This window comes from Triticum urartu, chromosome 5A (genome assembly GCF_056163025.1).
Source record: "Triticum urartu cultivar PI428250 chromosome 5A, HENAU_Tu73, whole genome shotgun sequence".
NCBI classification, from domain to species: domain Eukaryota; kingdom Viridiplantae; phylum Streptophyta; class Magnoliopsida; order Poales; family Poaceae; genus Triticum; species Triticum urartu.
Genome location: NC_141877.1, coordinates 36,829,067 through 36,851,288, shown reverse-complemented (window position 1 = coordinate 36,851,288; position 22,222 = coordinate 36,829,067). Strand labels below are relative to the sequence as shown.

General features: G+C 41.9%; 1 protein-coding gene and 1 long non-coding RNA gene across 4 annotated transcripts; both read right to left on the bottom strand.

The window, feature by feature from the left end:
- Positions 1-9,496: 9,496 nt before the first annotated feature.
- Positions 9,497-13,186, bottom strand: LOC125555516 (uncharacterized). 3 transcript variants are annotated; one of them, XR_015603196.1, is made up of 7 exons: positions 12,690-13,186; positions 12,500-12,591; positions 11,180-11,506; positions 10,990-11,053; positions 10,586-10,645; positions 10,209-10,337; positions 9,497-9,874 (listed from the first exon to the last, which is right to left on the bottom strand). XR_015603196.1 is itself a non-coding variant. In XM_087522549.1 (3 exons), the coding sequence occupies exons 1-3, from the start codon at positions 13,034-13,036 to the stop codon at positions 11,373-11,375; spliced, it is 573 nt and encodes a 190-aa protein (XP_087378675.1). In that variant the 5' UTR covers positions 13,037-13,186; the 3' UTR covers positions 10,989-11,372. The 3 variants fall into 3 exon arrangements, 1 of the variants encoding a protein (XP_087378675.1); XR_015603197.1 differs by lacking the exons at positions 9,497-9,874; positions 10,209-10,337; positions 10,586-10,645 and having other exon boundaries at positions 10,989-11,053; XM_087522549.1 differs by lacking the exons at positions 9,497-9,874; positions 10,209-10,337; positions 10,586-10,645 and having other exon boundaries at positions 10,989-11,506.
- Positions 13,187-13,982: 796 nt separating this feature from the next.
- On the bottom strand, positions 13,983-15,241 carry LOC125555517 (uncharacterized). The gene is made up of 5 exons (XR_007304743.2): positions 14,993-15,241; positions 14,807-14,901; positions 14,567-14,711; positions 14,161-14,480; positions 13,983-14,070 (listed from the first exon to the last, which is right to left on the bottom strand). It is a non-coding gene; the product is annotated as an uncharacterized LOC125555517 (long non-coding RNA).
- Positions 15,242-22,222: the final 6,981 nt, after the last annotated feature.

The window sequence follows — 22,222 nt, the reverse complement described above, 5'->3', positions numbered from 1 at the left end:
CCCATATACTCCCTCTGTTTCTAAATATAAGTCTTTGGAGAGATTCCACTATGGACCACATACGGAGCAAAATGAGTGAATCTATACTCTAAAATGCATCTAGATACATCCGTATGTTGTCCATAGTGAAATCTCTACAAAGACTTTGTAACGCCCCAAGACCGTTGCGTCAGGTGTCTTTCAGTTATTCGTTGTTGTTGCCTTGTCATTTGTTTGCATGTCATGCATTTCATATCATGCCATCATATGCATCGCATTTGCATACATGTGCGTCTCATGCATCCGAGCATTTTCCCCGTTGTCCGTTTTGCAATCGAGCGCTCCTATGTCCTCCAAGATTTTCCAAGCGCCTTGGTTTACCACCGATAGACCACCTGTCAAGTTTCGTGCCATTTGGAGTTCGTTTGATACTCCAACGGTTAACCGAGGAACTGTAAAGGCCTCGTATGTGTTGCAGCCCAACACCCCTCCAAAGTGGCGCAAAACCCATCCAAACCCCCTCCATCCTCTCGGTCGTTCGATCACGATCGCGTGGCCGAAAACCGCACCTCATTTGGACTCTCCTAGCTCTCTCTACCTATAAATATGTGTCTCCCTCCGAAATTTCACGCAGTACAAACCCTAACCCTTCTCCACCGCGCCGCCGGACACGTCCACCCTCGCCGGACATGTCCACCCGGCCACCTCACTCCGGCCAACCTGGGGCCGCCACGTCGGTGCGCCGCCTCCCTCCTCCACTCACGGCGCGCCACCTGTCCCGCCGTCCTTCCGCCGCCGCTCCGGCCCGCCGCGGCCCGCGTCAGGCCCGCGGGGCCCGTTCCCCGCCGCCGCGCGCCCGAGGCTCCCGCGTCTCCCTCACCGCGTCGCCTCCATCGCCGGCCGCCCGCCGCCGCCTTCGCCCATCGCCGCTGCAGCGCTCCGGCGAGCCCGCCCCTTCGCCGCCTGATGCCCGCACCTTGCCGGCTCCCGGATCCCCGCGCCGCCTCGCTCACGCCGCCGCCCGCCGTCCTCCTCCCCGATCTGGGCCGGCGCAGCCCAGATCCGGCGACCCCGCCAGACCTCCTCCGCCTCCCGCCGATGCGCCGGCGACCCCAGGCCGCCGGGTCGACCTCGGCCTCGACGCCGGGACGCCTCCGTCCCAGATCTCCTTAGCCCCCGATCCAAACGGTCTCGGCCACATCGCACCGCTCCGTCCCGATCCGCGAGATCCACTTTTTCCGGGGTGAGATTTTCACTAAGTCCCCGAAGTTTCCAGATTCATGTGCCCATGTTCATCATGCCATAACTTTCTTTGTGATGCTCTGTTTTGCGTGCATGAGATATCGAATTGTTCGTCTGGATGTCCTCCTCATTTCATTCCATTGCACCATGCTTGTTTGAGTACATCTTGATGCCCTAAATGCTATTGCAAAAGTGCTATGTAATGTTAGTGTCTGTTTCTTAACAGAATATGGACATTTGTCATTTTTGACATGATTAATGTGTGCTGCATATGAGTGTGAGCTCTACATGTGTTTTGTTATATGCCATGCCATCTTTACAGGGGTGTATGTCATGTATTTTTGTGATCAATATGGTGACTAGCACATGCAGACAAAGTAGTTCTCGTGATGTTGCTGATTTCAGGGACTTAGAATCCTTCCAAGTCTTTTCCCTGATGTTATTTTTATGCCATGTATTCATGTTGCTACAGAGTGATCCATGCCTCTTTTGAGCATGTTCAGTAAGGATGATTTTGAGATATTGTTATGCTCTATCCATCCACGTCTTTGTTTGCAATTATGGGGTACCCTAGCATTACTCAATCTTGCTCTACTTTTGCTATAAAATGTTTCTGGAAGATTGTTTACATGTTATTCAATTTTGCCAAGGTTGTTGTAGTTGATCCATGCTTGCTATGAGATTGTTCTTGCTTTGGTTAGCTTCTTGATCATGTCTTCTTGCTGGGCGTATGCTTAGTTTGTCATGCAATGCCTTGTGGTGAGTGCATCGAGCTCACAAACATGCCTTCATAACTCTGTTTTGCCATGTCCAGTTTTCTGCTAAGTCTGAATCTGTTAACGAAACTTGCTATGTTTACATGGTTGCCATTGTATCTTCTGATCCCTTTTGGCTTAGGGTCAGTAAGGGACTTTTGTTATATGCTTTGAGTAGTTTCATGACATGCCTTGCTTTGCCATGATATGTTCCTGTAGCATGTTGTTATCTTGCTCTAAACATTGCTTCCTGATGTTAAATCCTGTCATGTTGTTATTTTCACTAAGTCTGTGATGCTGTTATCTTTTGCCCTTTTGCCATGCTTGTTTGAACCCGCTCTTGTGTGATTGAGCCGTAGCTCAGTGTTTATTTTTTTGTCAAGCATCTTGAGTGGATCACTGCCATGTGCTTTGTTGTTATGTTAGAGTGCAGTAGCTTAATTTCTTGTTGCATTCTAGATGGCTTCGTGCTGTTGATCGCAGCTTTGTGCCATTATTGTTTTGCTTGCCATTTGCAAACCGTGCATCCGATTCCGGTGATCTTTATATCGATTTCGACCGAAATCAACTCATCTTTCCAGCGGCGCACTTGGTTTGCTAAGTTGAGGCCTAATTCAATATTTTCCTTCCGAAGCTCGCATATGCATTGCATATCACATCCCGCATATCATGCCATGTTTTGCATCATGTTGCTTGCGCATTGCACCGTGGTTGATGGTTGTTCCCTTTGCTTGTGTTCTTGCTTTGGGTAGAGCCGGGAGACGAGTTTGTGCTCGAGGAACCGTTGAGTATGTTTACGAGGTTCAAGCTTTCGTCAACTCGGAGAACTTTGCAGGCAAGATGACCATACCCTCGAAATCACTTCTATCTTTGCTTGCTAGTTGCTCGTTCTTTTGCTATGCCTATGCCGCGATACCTACCACTTGCTATATCATGTCTCCCATATTTTCATGCCAAGCCTCTAACCCACCTTTCCTAGCAAACCGTTGTTTGGCCATGTTACCGCTTTGCTCAGCCCCTCTTATAGCGTTGTTAGTTGCAGGTAAAGATTGGAGTTTGTTCCTTATTGGAACATGAATATGTTGGGATATCACAATATCTCTTATTTAATTAATGCATCTATATACTTGGTAAAGGGTGGAAGACTCGGCCTTATGCCTGGTGTTTTGTTCCACTCTTGTCGCCCTAGTTTCCGTCATACAGGTGTTATGTTCCTTGATTTTGCGTTCCTTATGTTCCTTGATTTCGCTTTGAATAAAACTCCTCCAGCAAGGCCCAACTTTGGTTTTACCATTTGCACTAACAACCTATCACCTTCCCTTGGGTTCTGCAGACTCAAGGGTCATCTTTATTTTAACCCCCCCCCCCCCCCCGGACCAGTGCTTGTCTAAGTGTTGGTCTGAACTAGAGCACTGTGCAGGGCCGTCCCTTGGCAACTTGGGTTACGTTGGCTCCTGTACGCTTAGCTTATCCAGTGTTGCCCTGAGAACGAGATATGTGCAGCTCCTATCAGGATGTCGGCGCATCGGGCGGTTTTGCTGGTCTTGTTTTACCATTGTCGAAATGTCTTGTAACCGGGATTCCGAGTCTAATCGGGTCTTCCTGGGAGAAGGAATATCCTTCGTTGACCGTGAGAGCTTGTGATGGGCTAAGTTGGGACACCACTGCAGGGTTTTGAACTTTCGAAAGCCGTGCCCGCGGTTACTAGTAGGAAAAGGCCTACTAATGGCGCACCAGTTTTGTCTACTAATGGCGCATCACTGGTGCGCCATTAGTATCACACCACTAGTATTTATTACTAATGGCGCACCACTGGTGCGCCATTAGTATCTGGTATACTAATGGCGCACCACCTAGTGCGCCATTAGTATATAACACCATGCGCCATTAGTATGCCTCCCAGGGCCATATTTAACCATGTGCTTTGGCACACTAATGGCGCACTGTGGATGGATGCGCCATTAGTATACTTGGCATACTAATGGCGCACTCTGTAGTGATGCGCCATTAGTATGAATATTAGGTTTTTTTACTTTTATGATTTTTGCACAGGTTACAAAATATATTATTTGACAGAATATAGACAGTAGCACACAACAACAGCAGATTCATCGAATACAATAGAAGATTAGTCTCCGAATACAATTCATCATATTAGTCTCCGAATTCAAAAGACCGAACAAAGATAAAACATTACAAGTCTTGAGACCGCGAGTATCGAGTTTGTCGGAAGTAATACTAATCCTAACAAGTCCTACTAATCATCATCATACAACTTCTACTCGTTATTCATAACAAGTCATACGATCATCATCTTGATAGTCATCGAACCAACCCTACTTAATTGTTCTTAGCACATGATCATCAGTATTAGGCAGGACCTAAATACCCTATTTAAGCTAAAATAGCATAAAACAATATAGACCCTGACTCTCCATTATGGAGAATGGAGAACATCCTGTCTCCAATTCTTGCGCTTCGCTTCCTTTTGCTTCCAAGAAGCTCCTTACGACTGTCCATACATTTTTTTCCATCCTTTGATTTTTCATGTCTCCACTTCTTTTAGAAATCTCGTATGGACAGTTGAGATTCGTAGGATGACCTGGCTGTATGTTCAAAACATTAAGACTACCTTTCTGATACATCATATGAGGCACACAATTCTCTGGGATTATCTGTTGAAAAACATAGTAATAACTTCATAGTTAGCAATGATGTACTAGTTTTAGAAGTATGCAAAAGATGCACGGATGTTGTAATAGTAAAAATCTTACCAGGGTATCTTCATGGTAGTTACCGTAGTTGAACACATGCACTAGTGGCACGTATTTACCATAATGTTGAGGAGTTTGATTGTGGATATTGTAATTCTCAATGTCAGTACAAAATCCGACCAGATGATTTTTCTCCTTGTAAGTTGTTAATTCAGAGCCATCGGTGTAGTGGGTTTTGTCTACCATCTCCCGCACATTCTTTGAACAATAAAAATAAGCTGTCAATGAAAATAAGCTGTCAACTATTTTGAAATAAACAATATAAATTAGCTAATAACTATGTTTGTGAAACTCACATAGCGGTAGAACAGGAGGCGTATCAACAAGGACCCAAATGTCCATATTGTCTTGGTTGATGTCAGGATTACCAAGATCCATGGTGATAAGCATACCCTCATCAAAACCATACATCTTGCAAAATGCTTCCCAATTTTTGCAACCAAAATGGGTTACGCTCTCAGAATTATATAGATTTACTTCAAAGTCCACATCGTGATGAGTCCTTAGGTGAATTTTCTTTGTTTCAGAAATTTCATGGTCTTCAAAATCCATCCTCTCCAAGACATAGCGTCTTGCACGGCATGGGATAAGCTATACTCGAATTGTAAAAGATGAAAATTACACGTTGAAATAGTTGAAGTCATGCTTAATTATGAAAATAACACTTGTCGTCGTTGTGTACCGTTTCAACTTCGAAGGTCTCCTCGAGCTTAATGCTGAAGCGCCGATCATCGTCCAGGTGAGACATGTCGCACAGACCTCGATCGTCGTGGCACCAGTCGCACTCCCTCGGGAGACTTTCGTCGTCCGATGATGATGACGACATATCCTACGTTCATAATTCAAAACTACATCATTTAGGGTTTGTCGACACCGAGGCATCCTAAAAGCTAATCTTTTATCATTTAGGGTTTGTCGACGCTGAGGCATCCTAAAAGCCTAAGCTTTCATCATTTAGGTTCTTATCGACACCAAGGCACCCTAAAAGCCAAGGTTTTATCATTTAGGGTTTGTCGACGTCGAGGCACCCTAAAAGCCTAAGCTTTCATCATTTAGGTTTTGTCGACGCCGAGGCACCCTAAAAGCCTAAGCGTACATCATTTAGGTTCTCATCGACACCGAGGCACCCTATAGAAGCCAAGTTAAGTTTTCATCATTTAGGGTTTATCGATGCCAAGGCACCCTAGGTTGGGCCTAATCACTTGGCACTAATCACTTGGCTCTATTGCCACCTATGTTGGGTTTATCATCTAGGGTTTATCGATGCTAACGAGAATTCTAAGTTGGGCCTAATCACTTGGCTCTATTGCCACCTATGGTTTAATGCAGCAAGAATGGTGGGGCAGTTGATCCTACTTAACTAAGTACTAAGATACCCCGGCCCATGCATTAGTCGCAAGTACCCCATATGTCCTATTTTTAGCAAAGTCATGCTAAAATTCACGGAAAATTTCAGCATGACCTTTGCTGAAAATAGGACATATGGAGTACCCAAATTTGCCGGAACGGAAGTTAATTGACATTCCGGCAAACTCAAGGGCCTCTCGGGGTACAGCAGCAGCATCACAAGTTGACAAAATTCCCAAGTAGTACAGCGGCAGCATCACAAGTAGTACCAATGAACATATAGTCCAGCAAGTTGAAAAAGCTGAAGTTCTCAGCATGAAGAATCACACAACACAGCACCTACATTATGATGATACATTTGGAGATTGCACATACAGTTTTCACATAAGCATAATTGTTCTGGAGATTGCACATACAGTTTTTGACAGCACAACACCTATGACAGCACATACAGTTTTCGTTACGCTCCCAAATGAAATGACACTTTGACATGGCTGCAATTTTTAGTGTCTACTTATCTGCAATTTTTCAGTGTCTGCTTAGGAGAAATAGGTTTCAAACTTCAGCTTGCTTTGTATAAGGAGACTAAAAAACTATCTAAGGAGTTCTTCAAGTTCAAGTTACAGCTTGCATGACATTTTCCTACACAATGCTTGCTGTAAATAATTACTTAAAGTAAACACTTTTTTATCTTAGCTTACTTACAACAGAATGCCTATCTTTCTGGTTTTCCAATTCCTTTTGTTTCATTTTCAACATTGCTCTATTTGTAATTAATAGCACTGTTCAAGAAATCTGTATATGCAATCTACAGAGATCCCCCTCCTGACTTTTAGACTGATTTTCCATCAAAATTGAAAATAGTTACACTAAGTTTCAAAATAAAAAGATACACTTCTCAGTTTTACAAACTGAAAATTACTCTAAAACTGAAACTTTAACTGACTTTTAGACTGAATTTTTACTCCAAGAGTTTTTATATTCAGATCACTTTAACTGAATTTTACATTGAGTTTTAGATTGAATTTTAAACTTTCTTGCAATATAAGCTTGCCGTACACTTTATATTTACATCAGGAGCCAAGCTCTAAAATTGAATTTTTAACTGAATTTTTACGACTGCATCTGTTTCAATTTCAGTTTCAGATAAAGTTTATATTCAGATCAGGAGACTGACTTTTAAACTGACTTTATATTCAGTTTCAGGTAAGGACATCAAATAATCTACAGCGAGGGGCGGCCGGCGCGGTGAGCACGAGCCCGCATGCACAAACGGTGACTAAACAAGGAGAAAAACAGGGGAATCGATGGAGACGCTCACCGCGGAGCTGGGGAAGGAGATGGCGAGGCCGAGGGTGGTCGGGGCAGCGCGGATCGACGCCGAGAAGCAGTGGTCGGTGATGAGGAAGAAGAGGTCGATGCGCTCGATCCTTGATGACCCGGCTCCAATCCGTGGACGTAGGCGATGAAGGTGATGATGGTGTTGCTCCTGGTGCAGCTCCTAGGCACGATGACGGAGGACGGGGCGGTCGGTGGCCGCGGTGACGCGCGGCGGCGGCGCTCGGGGTGGAGGGAAGGAGCGGGCAAGCCGTCGGCGGCGAGGACCGAGACGGCGAGGCGGGGCGCGGGGGTCATCGGGCGACTAGGGGGGAATGAATCTGGCGAGGGGGGAGTGAATCTGGCGAGCGGGAGGGATGAAGGGATCGGGCGACTAGGGGGGGAGATTACTAATGGCGCACCCCCTGGCGGTGCGCCATTAGTATGTTTTTTTATAGCAATGGCGCACCCCCGAGACGGTGCGCCATTAGTATTCTTTTTTTAGATAGCAATGGCGCACCAGCCAGCCGTGCACCATAAGTAAGATTTTTTTATTATTATTTTGTTGCATCTAATAATTTAATAGAAAATTAATATGAATATGAATATGAAAATTAATATGAATATGAAACAGTAATAAATTTTTATAAAAACAGTAATAATTTTTTAAAAATATCATCAAATTTGTTATTTGAAAATATTTATGAATCGAAAAAATATCATCAAATTTATTATTTGAAAATATCATCAAATTTTTTATTTGAAAATATAAACAAATTTGTTTTTTTGGATTTTTAGTTGCATTCATTTGTGAGGTGGAGCGGGGGAGGGTGCGGGGGTCGGCGGCGGCGGTGGAGCGGGGGAGGGTGCGGGGGGTCATCAGCGGCGGTGGAGCGGGGGAGGGTGCGGTGGGTCGTCGGCGGTGGTGGAGCGGGGGAGGGTGCGGGGGGTTGTCGGCGGCGGTGGAGCGGGGGGAGGGTGCGGGGGGGGGGGGGGGTGCTCGGCGGCGAGGGGGATCTGGCGAGGGGGATAGCTATCGAGAGGGAGGGGGATCGAGATCGAGTGTCCTCATGAATATTCAATATTTTTTCATATGGAATATGAAAAAATATCATCAAATTTGAAAAAATATTCATGAATTCAAAAATTGCCCATGAAATTTAAAAATATTCATGATATCAAAAAATAAAAAAAAGTGCCCATTACTAGTTTAAACTAGTAATGACGCACTATGCAACGGTGCGCCATTAGTAGTTTTGCAAAAAAGTAAAAAAAATACAGTAGTGGCGTACTCTATGGCTGGTGCGCCATTAGTAGTTTGAAAAAATGAAAAAAAAACATTTTGTTACTAGTGGCGCACCGTGTGCCTGGTGTGCCATTAGTGTCTTCCACACTAATGGCACACCAACAGATGGTGCGCCATTAGTATATAGTAATGGCGCACCACATGTCTGGTGCGCCACTAGTGTCAATTCCATCTATAGCCCTTTTCCTAGTAGTGTTATGGGTAGATGGGAATTTGTTAATGTCCGGTTGTAGAAAATTTGGCACTTAACTTAATTAAAATGCATCAACCGCGTGTGTAGCCGTGATGGTCTCTTCTCGGCGGGGTCCGGGAAGTGAACACGGTGTTGGAGTTATGCTTGAACGTAAGTAGTTTCAGGATCACTTCTTGATCACTTCTAGTTCACGACCGTGCTTTGCTTCTCTTCTCGGTCTCTTTTGCATAAGTTAGCCACCATATATGTTAGTGCTTGCTGCAGCTCCACCTCACTACCTTTCTCCTACCCATAAGCTTAAGTAGTCTTGATCGTGAGGGTGTGAGATTGCTGAGTCCCCGTGACTCACAGATTACTTTCAAAACCAGTTGCAGGTGCCGACGATACCGTGCAGGTGACGCAACCGAGCTCAAGGAGGAGCTCGATGAAGATCGTGTCCGTTGTGTTGTTTCGTTTCCAGTCGATCAGTAGTGGAGCCCAGTCGGGGCGATCAGGGATCTATTGCATTAGGTGTTGTCTTCCTTTATTTGGTTCCGTAGTCAGACCTTGTTTGTATTCTGGATGATGTAATGCTATATTTATGTATTGTGTGAAGGGGCGATTATAAGCCAACTCTTTATCCCTTTCATATTCAGTACACGGGATGTGTAAAGATTACCCCTCTTGCGACATGCCTACAATGCGGTTATGCATCTAAGTCGTACTCCGACACATGAGAGATATAGCCGCATCGTGGGTGTTACAGACTTATATTTAAGAACGGAGGGAGTATGTTGTAGGAAATTATAGAAGTATACTTTGCACTCATGGGATGGATGGATTCGGCCAGCCATCAAAGTATTGCATTGTATCCGACCACCATGATTCCTGCTTTATTATCAAAGAGGCATAGCATGTATTGTCAGCTTCCAAGTAGACTCTGATGGACCAAAGTCTATTTCCTCCAACACCCATAGCAGACCTAAAATCAGTAAACGAAATGATGTATTTAGACCAGGGATAAACCTGCTCGCATGATGGAGTTATTTGAAGCTAACATTCAGCTGCATCGAAATGGTATGTATCGATTACAATCGACATTTTCATGAATGAGATTACATAAGCATTGAAAACTACTAAATTACTATTTACAGTGATTCATATAAAACAACTCTTGTTTTTACCATAAGTATCGAACGATTCATATCCCTAATTGGAGAGTATATGTAGAAATTCTAAATGGAAGGACGGCTACCATGAGTATACATCAAAAATAATTGCAAACAAGTGTTTGAGAAAACTATCAAAAAACTTACTCAATCATGCTGGATGGCTATCAGCGTATGTATAGAAAAAGTTGGCCAATTCACTCTATTTCCTTTGAAACCTCTTTAATATACAGTGTCTTGATTTTGAATATCACATACCATATAACAGAATTTAGCCTGCAAGCAAAAATTATGCATTTGGTAATTATACAATGTGCAAGCAAAAATTATGCATTTGGTAATTATACAATATGCAAGCAAAAATTATGCTTCTGGAAGAAGCGGAAGTAAGGAGAAGGCTGACACATAGCTTGACATAAACCAAATAAGTGAATAACACGTACATGCACATTCTTACACCGAGATGTATAAGTGTAAATTGTTCAACAAGTACTTCAGAAAGAAAAGGAATCAGTGCATCTCACCACATGTGCTTTCCTGTTGGTCAGGTCTTTATTGACTCCTTTCCTTTTTCTGTTTTGTTCCTAAAAATATAATTGTTTGCTTAGTACCCATTATCAAAAAAGGCTTTCGCCCCGTTTTATAAATAAAGCAAACCGTCAAGAGCACACATACACGGACTAGTTCAACGCACACACACAAGAAACGCAACAATAGTACAAAGGTTCTGCTGAGGGCACAGCTCAACAAGCTCAAAACACATAAAAGAAAAGGCGGCCGCAGCCGGCGACGACAACGCCCAGCAGATAGTCATAACTCAAAAGATAATATCATAGCTCCCACTCCAACCCATACAGAAAAGAAGTAATGCGAAAATGAAACTAAACTGAAGCTAGTAAAGCTTGATGAAAAAGAAATCGATGCGCACCTCAACTGCACAAGGCAGCCACTTTACACACGCAACCGCGCACAAATTGGAATTAGTAGCCGACCTGTCCAACACAAACAAAATTTTAGAGCAGACTGTGAATCACATGATATGGACTACAAAGAAACACACAGGTGACAAGCAACAATATAATGACACAAAAGGAAACGATGGAAAGAGGCAGATCAACCTCAGCAAAGGAGAGCAGCCTCTTGCGACCCGATTATCGGACTACTCATGTCACTCCGGCCGGCGAGCCTCCCTCAACTGCCGACACCGGCCGCATCCGCCACTCCACCAACTCCTGTTGCCTCCGCCTATGGGCGTTGGGTTCACCATGACCTCCTGCCCCCGCCCTGAGCTTTACAAACAGAGCACCAGCTTCAAATTGAACACACAGAGAAGAGGTGGAGAGGGCACCTTGTCCATGGCATTGGCACCAGGGTAAGATCCACAGCGAGCGAGCTCCTCACGTGGACTAAGCCTGCATCGGGACGCTCCAAGAAGACAAAGAATCCTGCAACAATTAGCCGCAGCATTGATCACAAACAAACATCTCCCCGTTATTACAAAACATGCTACATCTAGAGTTACTAACTGAATCATTTAGCTATCTTCTGAATATGGTAATCAAATTCATCCTTTTGAAGAAAAGTTCAAAGGAATTGTCTAAAACATTATTTTTATTAATTCATTAAGTACTACGAAATCATACCATTTGTATCTATCCGTATCTTAATAAGGATTTGAATCAATCATGTTCATTTTTGTTAAAATATGTGGTAATAACATGGTTCCAGAAATATTGCTTGTGGGGGCTATATACACTTTTTTCTATTGGATTTATCTCCAGCAATGCTGGCAAACTATTCCAAATAATTTAGAATGACCTAAAATTGGAAATAATCAGGATGACCCTAATTACTCAAATAATTAGCATGGCCCAAAAATTCAAAAAACAAAATATCTAATGTATAGGGTACAAAGAAGGGAGCATATTTGCAAGTAAGATATATACCCATTCACATCACATGAAACATAGTGTTGTAGACCCACTGTCGCTTCTTGTCATTACTACTGCAATTGTACACTCCTAAGTGAATTGTCTATACATTTCTCCAGTGAAGTATCTGAATGGTGAATTATCACAACGCTCAACTTTTGCGGTATCACATAGTTGAGATGAGGTGTAAACGCATACATTGTACTAATTCAGTGTGCGATAGGAAATCTGACTAAAAGTTGTTCTCATCAACGGCCACTACAAAGCAACAATGGTTAGGAGCTGGACAGTTAAAAACAAATGCAAGTCCACATACTGGTAATAATATCTTTTAAAGGATTCCATTGAAAATACATGAACATAATACCTCACTGGTTTAAATTATTTGGCTCAACTTTCCGAGTTACTATTTTCATCCATTTGCATCGTCTTCCACAAGTCGTTTGACAAGCTTATAGAGAATGTTTGACAAGCTTATAGAGAATCAGTGCATCCTTATTTTCTTACTTAGAAGCACGGGTAGGCCATGGCTCAACCTCCCAATTACGAAGAAGATCAGGAGGAAAAGCAGATCCCCTCCTGCCAGAAGCCCTGTCTTCCTGTGAACGCAAGGGATCGACGGACGAACCGAATGTGTGAATCAAAAACAAACATATATACAAATGAGGAATGACACATCGGGGGTTGAGGGGATTACGCGTAGGAGACGAGCTTGGACTGGGCGTCGGCCTGGCTGAGCCTCTCGACCTGGATGACACCCTCGAGGGGCACGCGGTTGTCGTTGACGCTGAGGAGGACGGGGTCATCGGCGGTCGGGGAGCAGGAGGGCCCCTCTCCCGCGGCCGTGTGGGTGGGAGGGGAGGCGTGATGGGGCGCGTCGGTGGCGCCGGAGAGAGCGAGGCGGCGGCACGCGACGCGTGGGCCGCCTTGCGGTCTGAATTCGTGACGTCGCTGCAGTTCACCTAGGGGTCGCTGCCGAGCTTGCAACACCATGGTTGGACCCACGCTTGACAGGTTAAACCAGATTTGAAGCTGTGAAGGCATACATGTTGTGCCGTCAATACCATAAATGGATGATCCTCGCAATACAATTATCTGAGGATGTCTTTCTTTTCTTCATGTCTGTGCTAATCTTGCCAGCTTGCTGAGTTGCCATTGCGGAGAACAAGTGAGTTGACCGACCTAGACATGCCAACCACTTTTCTGCAGTTTAAAGATCCCCAATGACAATTGTGATCTGTTCCAAACTGGAAATATCTGTAGACAAGGACAGAGATTAGAAGCAGCAACCGTTTTGTGTGCACAATGCAATAAAGCAAGTTAGCCGAAACAAGTTTGTTTATAATCAAAATAAAGACTTATAAAGTAACCAGGAAACAGAGATTAGAACATACTTATAGTCATATGTCAGCTTCTCCCCTCTCTGCATGTCAAGAATAGCAAGCATTCCAACTCTGGTCTCTCCATCTACAGTTCCGAAATAACATGAGACCAGTAGCAAATATCATGGTCCTCAGCATGGATATAAAATAAGAAGTAGTACAATAGAACTAGCCATTTCTGCATCTATGTGTTTGGTTCACAACTATGATTGATGAACCTGTACTTGTTCCCCTTGTTTGTTGCATCAATGACCATATTGCTACAGACCTCACAAAGATAAAATTCAGTGTAATGTTGTCTCTTCATTTACCATGGTTTTTCCTCACAAGTTTTGTGATCAATAACTACAATATTGTTGCAAGATATATGGATATTAGTTTGATTGCCCAGTGTACATTGTGAGTAACCATAATAATATCAATCAAACAAAAAATGCAATCACATACACATACACAAAATTATTTTCATTGGCACAGCACAATGATCCAATATAATTAGTGAAATTTGTTTAGAGAAAGCAAGCATGTGAGTGATTTAGTAACGGGGACAAACAACAGAAAAGGGAACAACCTGGAGACTGTGATGTCGATGAGCCCGTCGTCGTAGTCGACGAGGGAGCAGTGGTCGAATCAGATGTCGAAGGATACATGATTGTTATGGATGCCGTCAATGTCGTGGTTGCGGTCGGCCTCAAACTGGACTAAAATAATTCAGAATTAATACAAGCACAAGCACGAATGAAATTCAGAACTAATATAAGTGCAAGCACGAATGGTAGTAGTTACCTTGCTGCATGGGCCGTCATGTTGGCCAAGCATGTAGCCAAAGGTGTAGGAGACAATAAAGATGAAGGCGTTGAAGAGCAACCAAGCACTGACCCGCGGCACAACACCCGAGCAGTCGACCATGTAGATGAAACCCGAGCCCTGGATTTCCTCCTCCACCAGGTCGTAGTCCAGCGACTCAGCCTCGCCCTCTCCGCCCGCTACCGTGTTATGCTGGTTCTGGCATGGCCCGTTCGCTCCGCTCTGCTCTGCCCAGCCTGCTGCTCAATCTGGTGCGAGGAGGAGGGGTGGTCGCTGATGGTGAGGAGAAGCTAAGGCATCTGCAAACATGTAGTGTAATTTCTTCAGAAAGTTCAAACTGCATCATTTCAGAAAGTTCAGAACTACATGTATGCATGTAATGTACCCCTGAAGTGGCATTTAAGGTGCTACTGCTGTTCCTGAATAACGGTGCCCACAGACTGCCCAGGAAGCTGCTGTCAATGCCATTGGAGCTGGAGTTTGCAGCCCCGCTGTCCGCTGCTACTCCAAGGCTGTACGCCACACTGAAGCTGCATACATACATGACCAATCTAATAATCATGATGCCAAGTTAATTTGAAGAAAATATACCAATATGAAAACCTTTTGATGTTTCTTATCATACATTGGGCGTCATCGATGCCGGGAAAGAGAAGCTGACGACGAACCCCAACAACACCACGGCTAACGCCGACAGAACCGGGACTAATTTCATTCTCACTGCATATATTATCCAGTCACCACGAAATTTTCAGGAAAGAACATGAATATATATGTAACAAGATTCTGATTCTGCAAGGCAGATGCTTACAAGATCGATCGATGAGGACCCCTGCTTCTGGTGCAGGCTCGAAGGGCAGGAAGAACAGAGGAATGTCTCTGCGATTTATGCCATGACATTACACGAGGAGACCCGGATGCAGAGAATGAATGGCAGATGAGGGGTGTGGAAAGAGGCGAGGAAGAAAGATGGGGTGGTGGCGGCAGAAGAATAGAAAGGAGAGGTGGTGGTGGCGGCGGCGGCGGCGAGGAGGAGAACGAGAGGAAGGAGGCAGGGATGCCTTCGTGGAGAAGGCAGGGAAGGACTTTTAACTGATGGAGGGGGTTATCCCGGGACGCATTTTCTGCTTCCATTCGTTTTTTTCTCCGTCACAGTAAAAAAAATAGGGACGTGGATCTCACGAGGAAGCACTCTTGATGCACACCTTATTGTTTTGGATGGTTCTTATGTCTCTTTGAGCGAGGCTGGTGCAGGCATAATTCTCGGAAGTGAGACTGGGGCTATTATCTACTCAGCCTGCAGGAGACTATATTCATGTCGAGATGCTTTAGAAGCGGAACAGTGTGCATGTAAGGAGGGTCTCTCAGTTTCTTTGCAGAGGTGTGATTTACCTATTATCATTGAGATGGATTCCATCAATGTAGTAAACATGGTTCCAAGCAAGGTGTTTGATCGATCCATGTATGCTCACCTGGTGCAAGATATTAAACAGTCACTTAGTAGTGGTAATGCTTGTATTACTCACGTTCCTCACTCTTGTAATAAAGCTAGTAATAAGCCGACATCCTTTGCCAGAACTAGCGGTAGAACTATGACCTGGCTGGGGTCAGGGCCGCATGAGGTCCTTGAGATTCTTAGAGATGATTGTAATGACACTTTGATTGAGTAATACAAGCTTTATTCCCGCAAAAAATGCTTAAAATGACACAAACAATTGTGTTGTTTGGAAAATACAAATTACACATGCGCCCACTTATGTCCACCCATCCGACAGATTCTATCGGGGGTTCCTCCTCCATACAGAGAGAGGAGATTCATGATTGCAACAATCTTCTACCTCATGTTAACATCATTAGTAACATTAATTGCTAAGTATAGAAAACAAAATAATTTATCTTCCAAACTATTGATTTGACTAGCAATCTATATCTATCATTTTCTTCTCGACGAAGGCTCCAAACTTTCATCTCATTTTATTTTATTTCGATGATATTCTTGTTATCACATGTAACCACTAGAGGTATTTAGGTTAACATTTGGAAATTCATGGACGTGACTGTACTGCCCCTCCTGAGAGTGAGAAGGGGCACTCGCCCACGATCGCATGAGTGGGCCATCCTGTTACACCGTCTTAGCTGGTTGGTATACGCTATGGACGATTTTCCTTATGTTTCTTCCTTATATATGATATATTTCAAAAGGTGTATATTTAGAAAACAGTTTACTGAATAATTTACAAAATGTTTATTGTGCACTGAAATAGTTTATTGAGTATTTTAGAAAGTTCACCTTGTATTAAAACTAGGCATTGTGTGTCTCAAAAGTTTATCATGTATTAAAATATACATTTTGTATTTTTTTAAAGTTTATCATGTGTTATAAATATTCATTATGTATTAAAAATGCACTCAATCTTTTAAAAATTGTTCATTGTATATTTCAAAATTTTCATCATAGTCAATAAATGTAAATCGCGTATTAAAAATGTTTGTTGTGTGTAAAAAAATGTTCAACGTGTAATTAGAAATTGTTTCAAGGTGTATTCGTAAAATTTATCTTGTATTAAAAACATTCATCATGTATTAAAAATGTCCATGATGTACTGAACAAATATTTATCGTGTATATTGTTTCAATAGTTTCTCATGACCTTTAAAAGTATCATTCAAAAATATGTCATGACATTTTTTCACACTTTAAAAAAATTACTCATGACAATTATAAAAAATGTCCCTGAAATGTCTAATTTTGTTCACGAAATTTTATAAAAATATATTCTTGACATACAAATAATGTTCACCATATATTTAACAAATGTTCCCCATATACTAAAAACATGTTCAACATGCACTGGGCTTATGTTCAAACATGTATTGGGACTTGTATTCAGAAAATGTTAAATGTATATGTGAAATGTTAATGTATATTAAAAAAACATTCAATGTGTAGTTGAAAAAATGTCAATATGTATTTTAAATAAAAATAAAATAAAACTGAAAAATAGTAGGAAATAAAGAAAACATAGAAAAATTATGTCGAAAAAGTTGATAAAAAAAGCCGGCCGAAACATTTTTCAAAACTAGGCGGCAGTTCCAAAACCATGGGCATTTCTAGACAACACTCTACATCCACTAGTCCAGTGGCGGAGCTACGACGGCAGGGCCAAACCAGGCCATGGCCCGCCCAATCAAACATGAGTTCAGTGTAGTGTGGTGCTAATTTTGGGCCCTTGGTGCAAATTTCAGGCGTATATCTTGATCTAGCCCTTTTTTGACCCGCCCAGTGATGTGTGTGTAGCCCCGCCACTGCACTAGTCCTTTACTTCAGATAGCCAGCGATGAGAGCTATATCCACCTTGCAATAGGTGACATATAGCATTTGCACAAATTCATGTTTAAGTAGCGTTTAATCAACATCACTATTAAGGGATACCCTTTGCAAATGTTACCCAAACTTCTCTAGTGGTGACAAGTGGCATGCTACAACACTTGTCGCCACCAGATAGTTTTGGGTGTTTTCTCACCCGCACATGAGGGATGTGAGGATGATTTTTGATTTTTTTTCTTATATCCTTTTTTCTAAATGAAATATCTCGTGCATCATGCCTCCAAAATAAAATCATTTTCACCATTGCATTCTTGCATTGAGATCATCAAAACTAGACCCAATATTGATAAGTTTTGATGAACTTTTTTTGGACAAAAATTGTGCTCCTCAAGTAAACCAAAATGCACTCCCGAACTGTACTAATCTATGCTCACAAGTGAACTAACATGGGTTAAGAAAATCATGCTCCCACAGGGTGAAGCTCACTTGTGCCCACGTGTGAGAACAAAAAAGAAGGAGGAAACATCTTGTTCCCATGTTACTCAGGCACGCTACGCGCTCAGCATGTCATAGTCGCACTATCCACATGCCTTGCTGCAAAGCTTCCACTCGCACGGCAAGTGGGGGCACCCATTTAATAGTTGCCCCACGTTTAATGGGCAGAATAGGCTAGGCAAAACTTGGCAGGACAGGAGTATGCTATGTGAGACCCATAATGCACTCTCGTTACAACACGAGGGCTATGTCTCGCTCAATGCGAAACGTACCCACGTCTCGCCTCTGGCGCTCTGCTAACGGGTCGGCCCAATATTACAGTTTCCTGGAGGCTGGAGTGGCTTTGGGAAGCTTTTATAGACCGGCTCAGACTGGTTTCAGAAGCTTCCATGCTGTTTTATCTTCTTCTCTTTATTTGTATGTTTTTATCGGGTTTTGTTTGTTCTTTAGGTTTTTGAAGTTCTTTTTTAACATTCTTTCGAATTACACTAACCCTAAACCCTTTTCCAAATGCACATTCAACATTTTGTGAACTACTCCCTTCGTCCGAAAATACTTGTCATCAAAATGGATAAAAAGAGATGTATCTAGAACTAAAATACGTCCAGATACATCCCCTTTTATCCATTTTGATGACAAGTATATTTCCGGACGGAGGGAGTACATGATGATTTTCTTAACACACATTGAGCATTATTTTTAAAGATGCAAAACATATGTTAAGTTTTAGAACTGTTTTTAAAAGGTGAACATCTTTTTGAATGTTATAAATCTTTTCTGACAAACATACACACATTTTTTACATTGTATAAACATATTTCAAAATTACATGAATATATATTTTGAAACACATGAACATTTCTAGAGTCAATAAATGCTCCAATACATTTATAAAACTGCCGTAATTTTTAAAATTTTACACACTTTTTCAAGAAACTCTTGAACTTATTTTTGAAATGATTGAACATTTTACAACGTCACAATTTTATTTGAATGGTATGAACAAGTTTGAAAATGGCACAAACATATTTTTACACTTCAGGAATATTTTCTAAATGCGCAATAAAGCTTTTAGTAATAGAAGTAAAATATTGATTTTGGAATAAACACACACACGCATAATATTTTGAAATATAACACAAAGGAAAAAATAAAAAGCAAAAGAAGAAAAAGATGAAACACTGAAAACGAAAGAACTGTGTGTGAAGGATCCTCGTGTTGTTGGGTCGGTCCCATCTATGAGAATCTACAGGCGAGCGCACCCTCCATCTTGCAAGACATAGGGGAACTGGCGCCCACGTCCAAAGAAAATACGCCAACCTATCAGGCGTAAGACCGGTTGCTCTCCCAGGGCGAACCTGGTTCGTCTCCATCCACGGTTGACTAGTTGTCTGGTCAACCATTGACTTTTGAAAAAGAAGCTATTTAAAAAAACAAAAAATTCACAGAAATCTTAAATTCTAGAACACTTATCAATGAGTAAAAGTTCACGACTTCGAGTAAAAAGTTCACAGTTTTTTCAAAAAGAATCAAGGATTTTTAAAAAGTCCAACGATTTTTAAAAAAATTCTCGAATTAGAAAAATGTTAGGATTTTATAAGAAAATCAAGATTTTTAAAATTGGTTATTCAATATTGAAAAAACTCACCAAATTGAAAATTTTCATAGATTTTTTTAAAAAAATATCATCAATTTTTAAAAAATAAGTCAGAAAAATAATTTTCTATTAATTTTGAGAAAACATTTATGCAATTTGATAAAAGTTCAGGCATTTGAAAAAGAAAAGATTTTAGAAATTGGGCCGGCCTGCTATAAACCTGGTGTAAGCTCTGTACGAAATAGCCTTTAATGCGCTGAACAGCCGCCGGGTTTGTTTGTTCATGAGTTCTGAAAAAAATGTTCATGAATTTGTAAAATAAATGCTCTTGTATTAAAAATGTACACAATTTCATAAAATAATGCTAGTGAACACATAAAATTTTCACGTGTTTAGGAAGTGATCATTATTTGAATTTTATTGAGAACAAAAAATGTTCATGATTCAAAATTAAAAATGATCGTGAATTATTAAAATTTTCCCCAAATTTGAAAAATGTTCACCGATTCTGGAACAATGTTCAAAAAAAATATGTTCACGAATTTGTAAATTACGCAAATTTTTAAAACAAGTTAATGGATTGAAAAATTGTTCACGGATTTGAGAATTGTTTTTTGCGCCAATAGGAGGTCTCTACACCCCCTCCTGTTCTCATCCTCGGGGATCTAATTTGGCGCCCGATTCGCTGGTTAGTGACCTGTGCCTGTGCTGCCCCGTCCGGACATAGCCCAAACCGTGTGGCCCGTTCTACTTTCCCCTATTTTCATTTTTTCCCTTTTCCTTTTTCCTTTTTAATTTATTTTTCGGAGCGGGCCATTTGCAGTCAGGGACGCCGCCTGGTTTTTGCCTTGTTTTTTTTTCATTTTTCAATAATATGGGATATAAAAAAAATTCAAAATTTCAAAAAAGTTTTGAATATTGAAAAAATCATGAATTAAAAAAAATGTTCATGACTTCAACGAAATGTTCGGGAAGTCAAAAAATGTTCATGGTTTAAGATTTTCATGGATATGTAACAAATATTCATGAGTTCAAAAATTGTTAACGAATCCAAAAAATGGTTCACATATTCAGAAAATTCTCACAAATTTGCAAAAAATGTTTGTATATTTAAAAAATCTTTATGATTCAAAACATGTTCATGAATTTGAAAACATGTTCGCTTGGCCTATTTGCTTTGTTGACATGCATATATGTTGATGCTATGGCATTGTGGAACTTTCCAGAATCTTCTTTACTGATATGCTTGCCTGTCTCATGACCCATCTGTCTACAAAACTAATCAGTTATGCATTTCGCTAACAGTGTATGCTTACAAAAAAAATCAAAGGCCAGAGGTCATGTATCAATTCTGCACCAGAGTTCATGTGAAGTGCTTACTGTTAAGAGTTTTATCTGTTAAGAAACCGGTTAGCGTTAGGCAAAAGTTCACGCCCGTCAATTAAGTACTTCCTCTGTAAAAAAAATTAAGATAGATCATTAAACGAAGTTTGTAATCTCCAAACATTCTGATTATGTCATCAGATCCGAACGACCTGGAATCCATCGGATCGGCATCTCACGATTGCAGTGGAGCACAAAGAAAAAGGAAACTTCATTCTCTACGAACCGCCCGCCCGAGAAATCCGGAGTACCCACGACCTTAGACATAAGCCAGGAAACTAGCATGGGCCATTAACCAGCTAACCGAGGCTGCTGGTTGTGCAATCAAGAGGAAATTCTGTTATTTGAGCACTCCCTTTTTTATCCCTTTTCCTTTTGACAATTTTTTCTCGTGTCCTTGTCTTCTTGTTTTTTTCACTTTTGTCTCTCATCCTTTAGGGTGCAGGAGATGGTGAAGAATCCATAGGATATAACTTAGTGTACAGACTCACCCTACAAACCTTATATGCGTGTCATGTTCTTTGTCATTTCTCCTTCTCAACCGCCTAGCATAAATTATTGTTGAAAACATACCCTTGATAACTTGTGTGTAATTTGTATGACATGCCCTGCTAGCTTGTGGGCCTCACCTCGGCGGACGAGCACTACGCACGGCGTGCAACGGGCCAGGCATAACCCATTTGGTCATGTGTCGTGTCGGGCCTATTACATGTGAGCACGCATGCTCATGGGCCGGCCCGTGAAAATTGGTCGGGCTAAATATGCTAACTCACGTACAAATACCGCTTTCTCAAAAAAAAACATACAAATACCGTGGTAACTTTTTGACCAGGGAAAAAGTTATTGAAAAATATGTCCAGTAATTTCTATGTCAATAGTATTGTAATATACGCACATCGGGGCTGTTTGGTTGGAGGCATGAGAAACCTGCCTGAAAAAAATGAGCGCCTGACAGGCACATGACGTTCTCACGACTTTGCCTGCGAGGGCAGCCTGAACAGATGCTATTTGGTTTATTCCCTGAAGCCTTCCCTGTGCCTGAGTAATATTAAAATGATATCAAACAACTTAAAGTACATGCATGCACGCATTCACTGGTTCTGCCTGAGTCAGGCCTCCAATTTTGATGGCCTGGCACCGGCTAATTACCTGCCGGAGTAGCTCAGGTCAGGCAGGTTCAATTATTGCTCAGGCACCAACCAAACAAGGTGCTGCAATTGTCCGGCTAGCCTCTGGCCA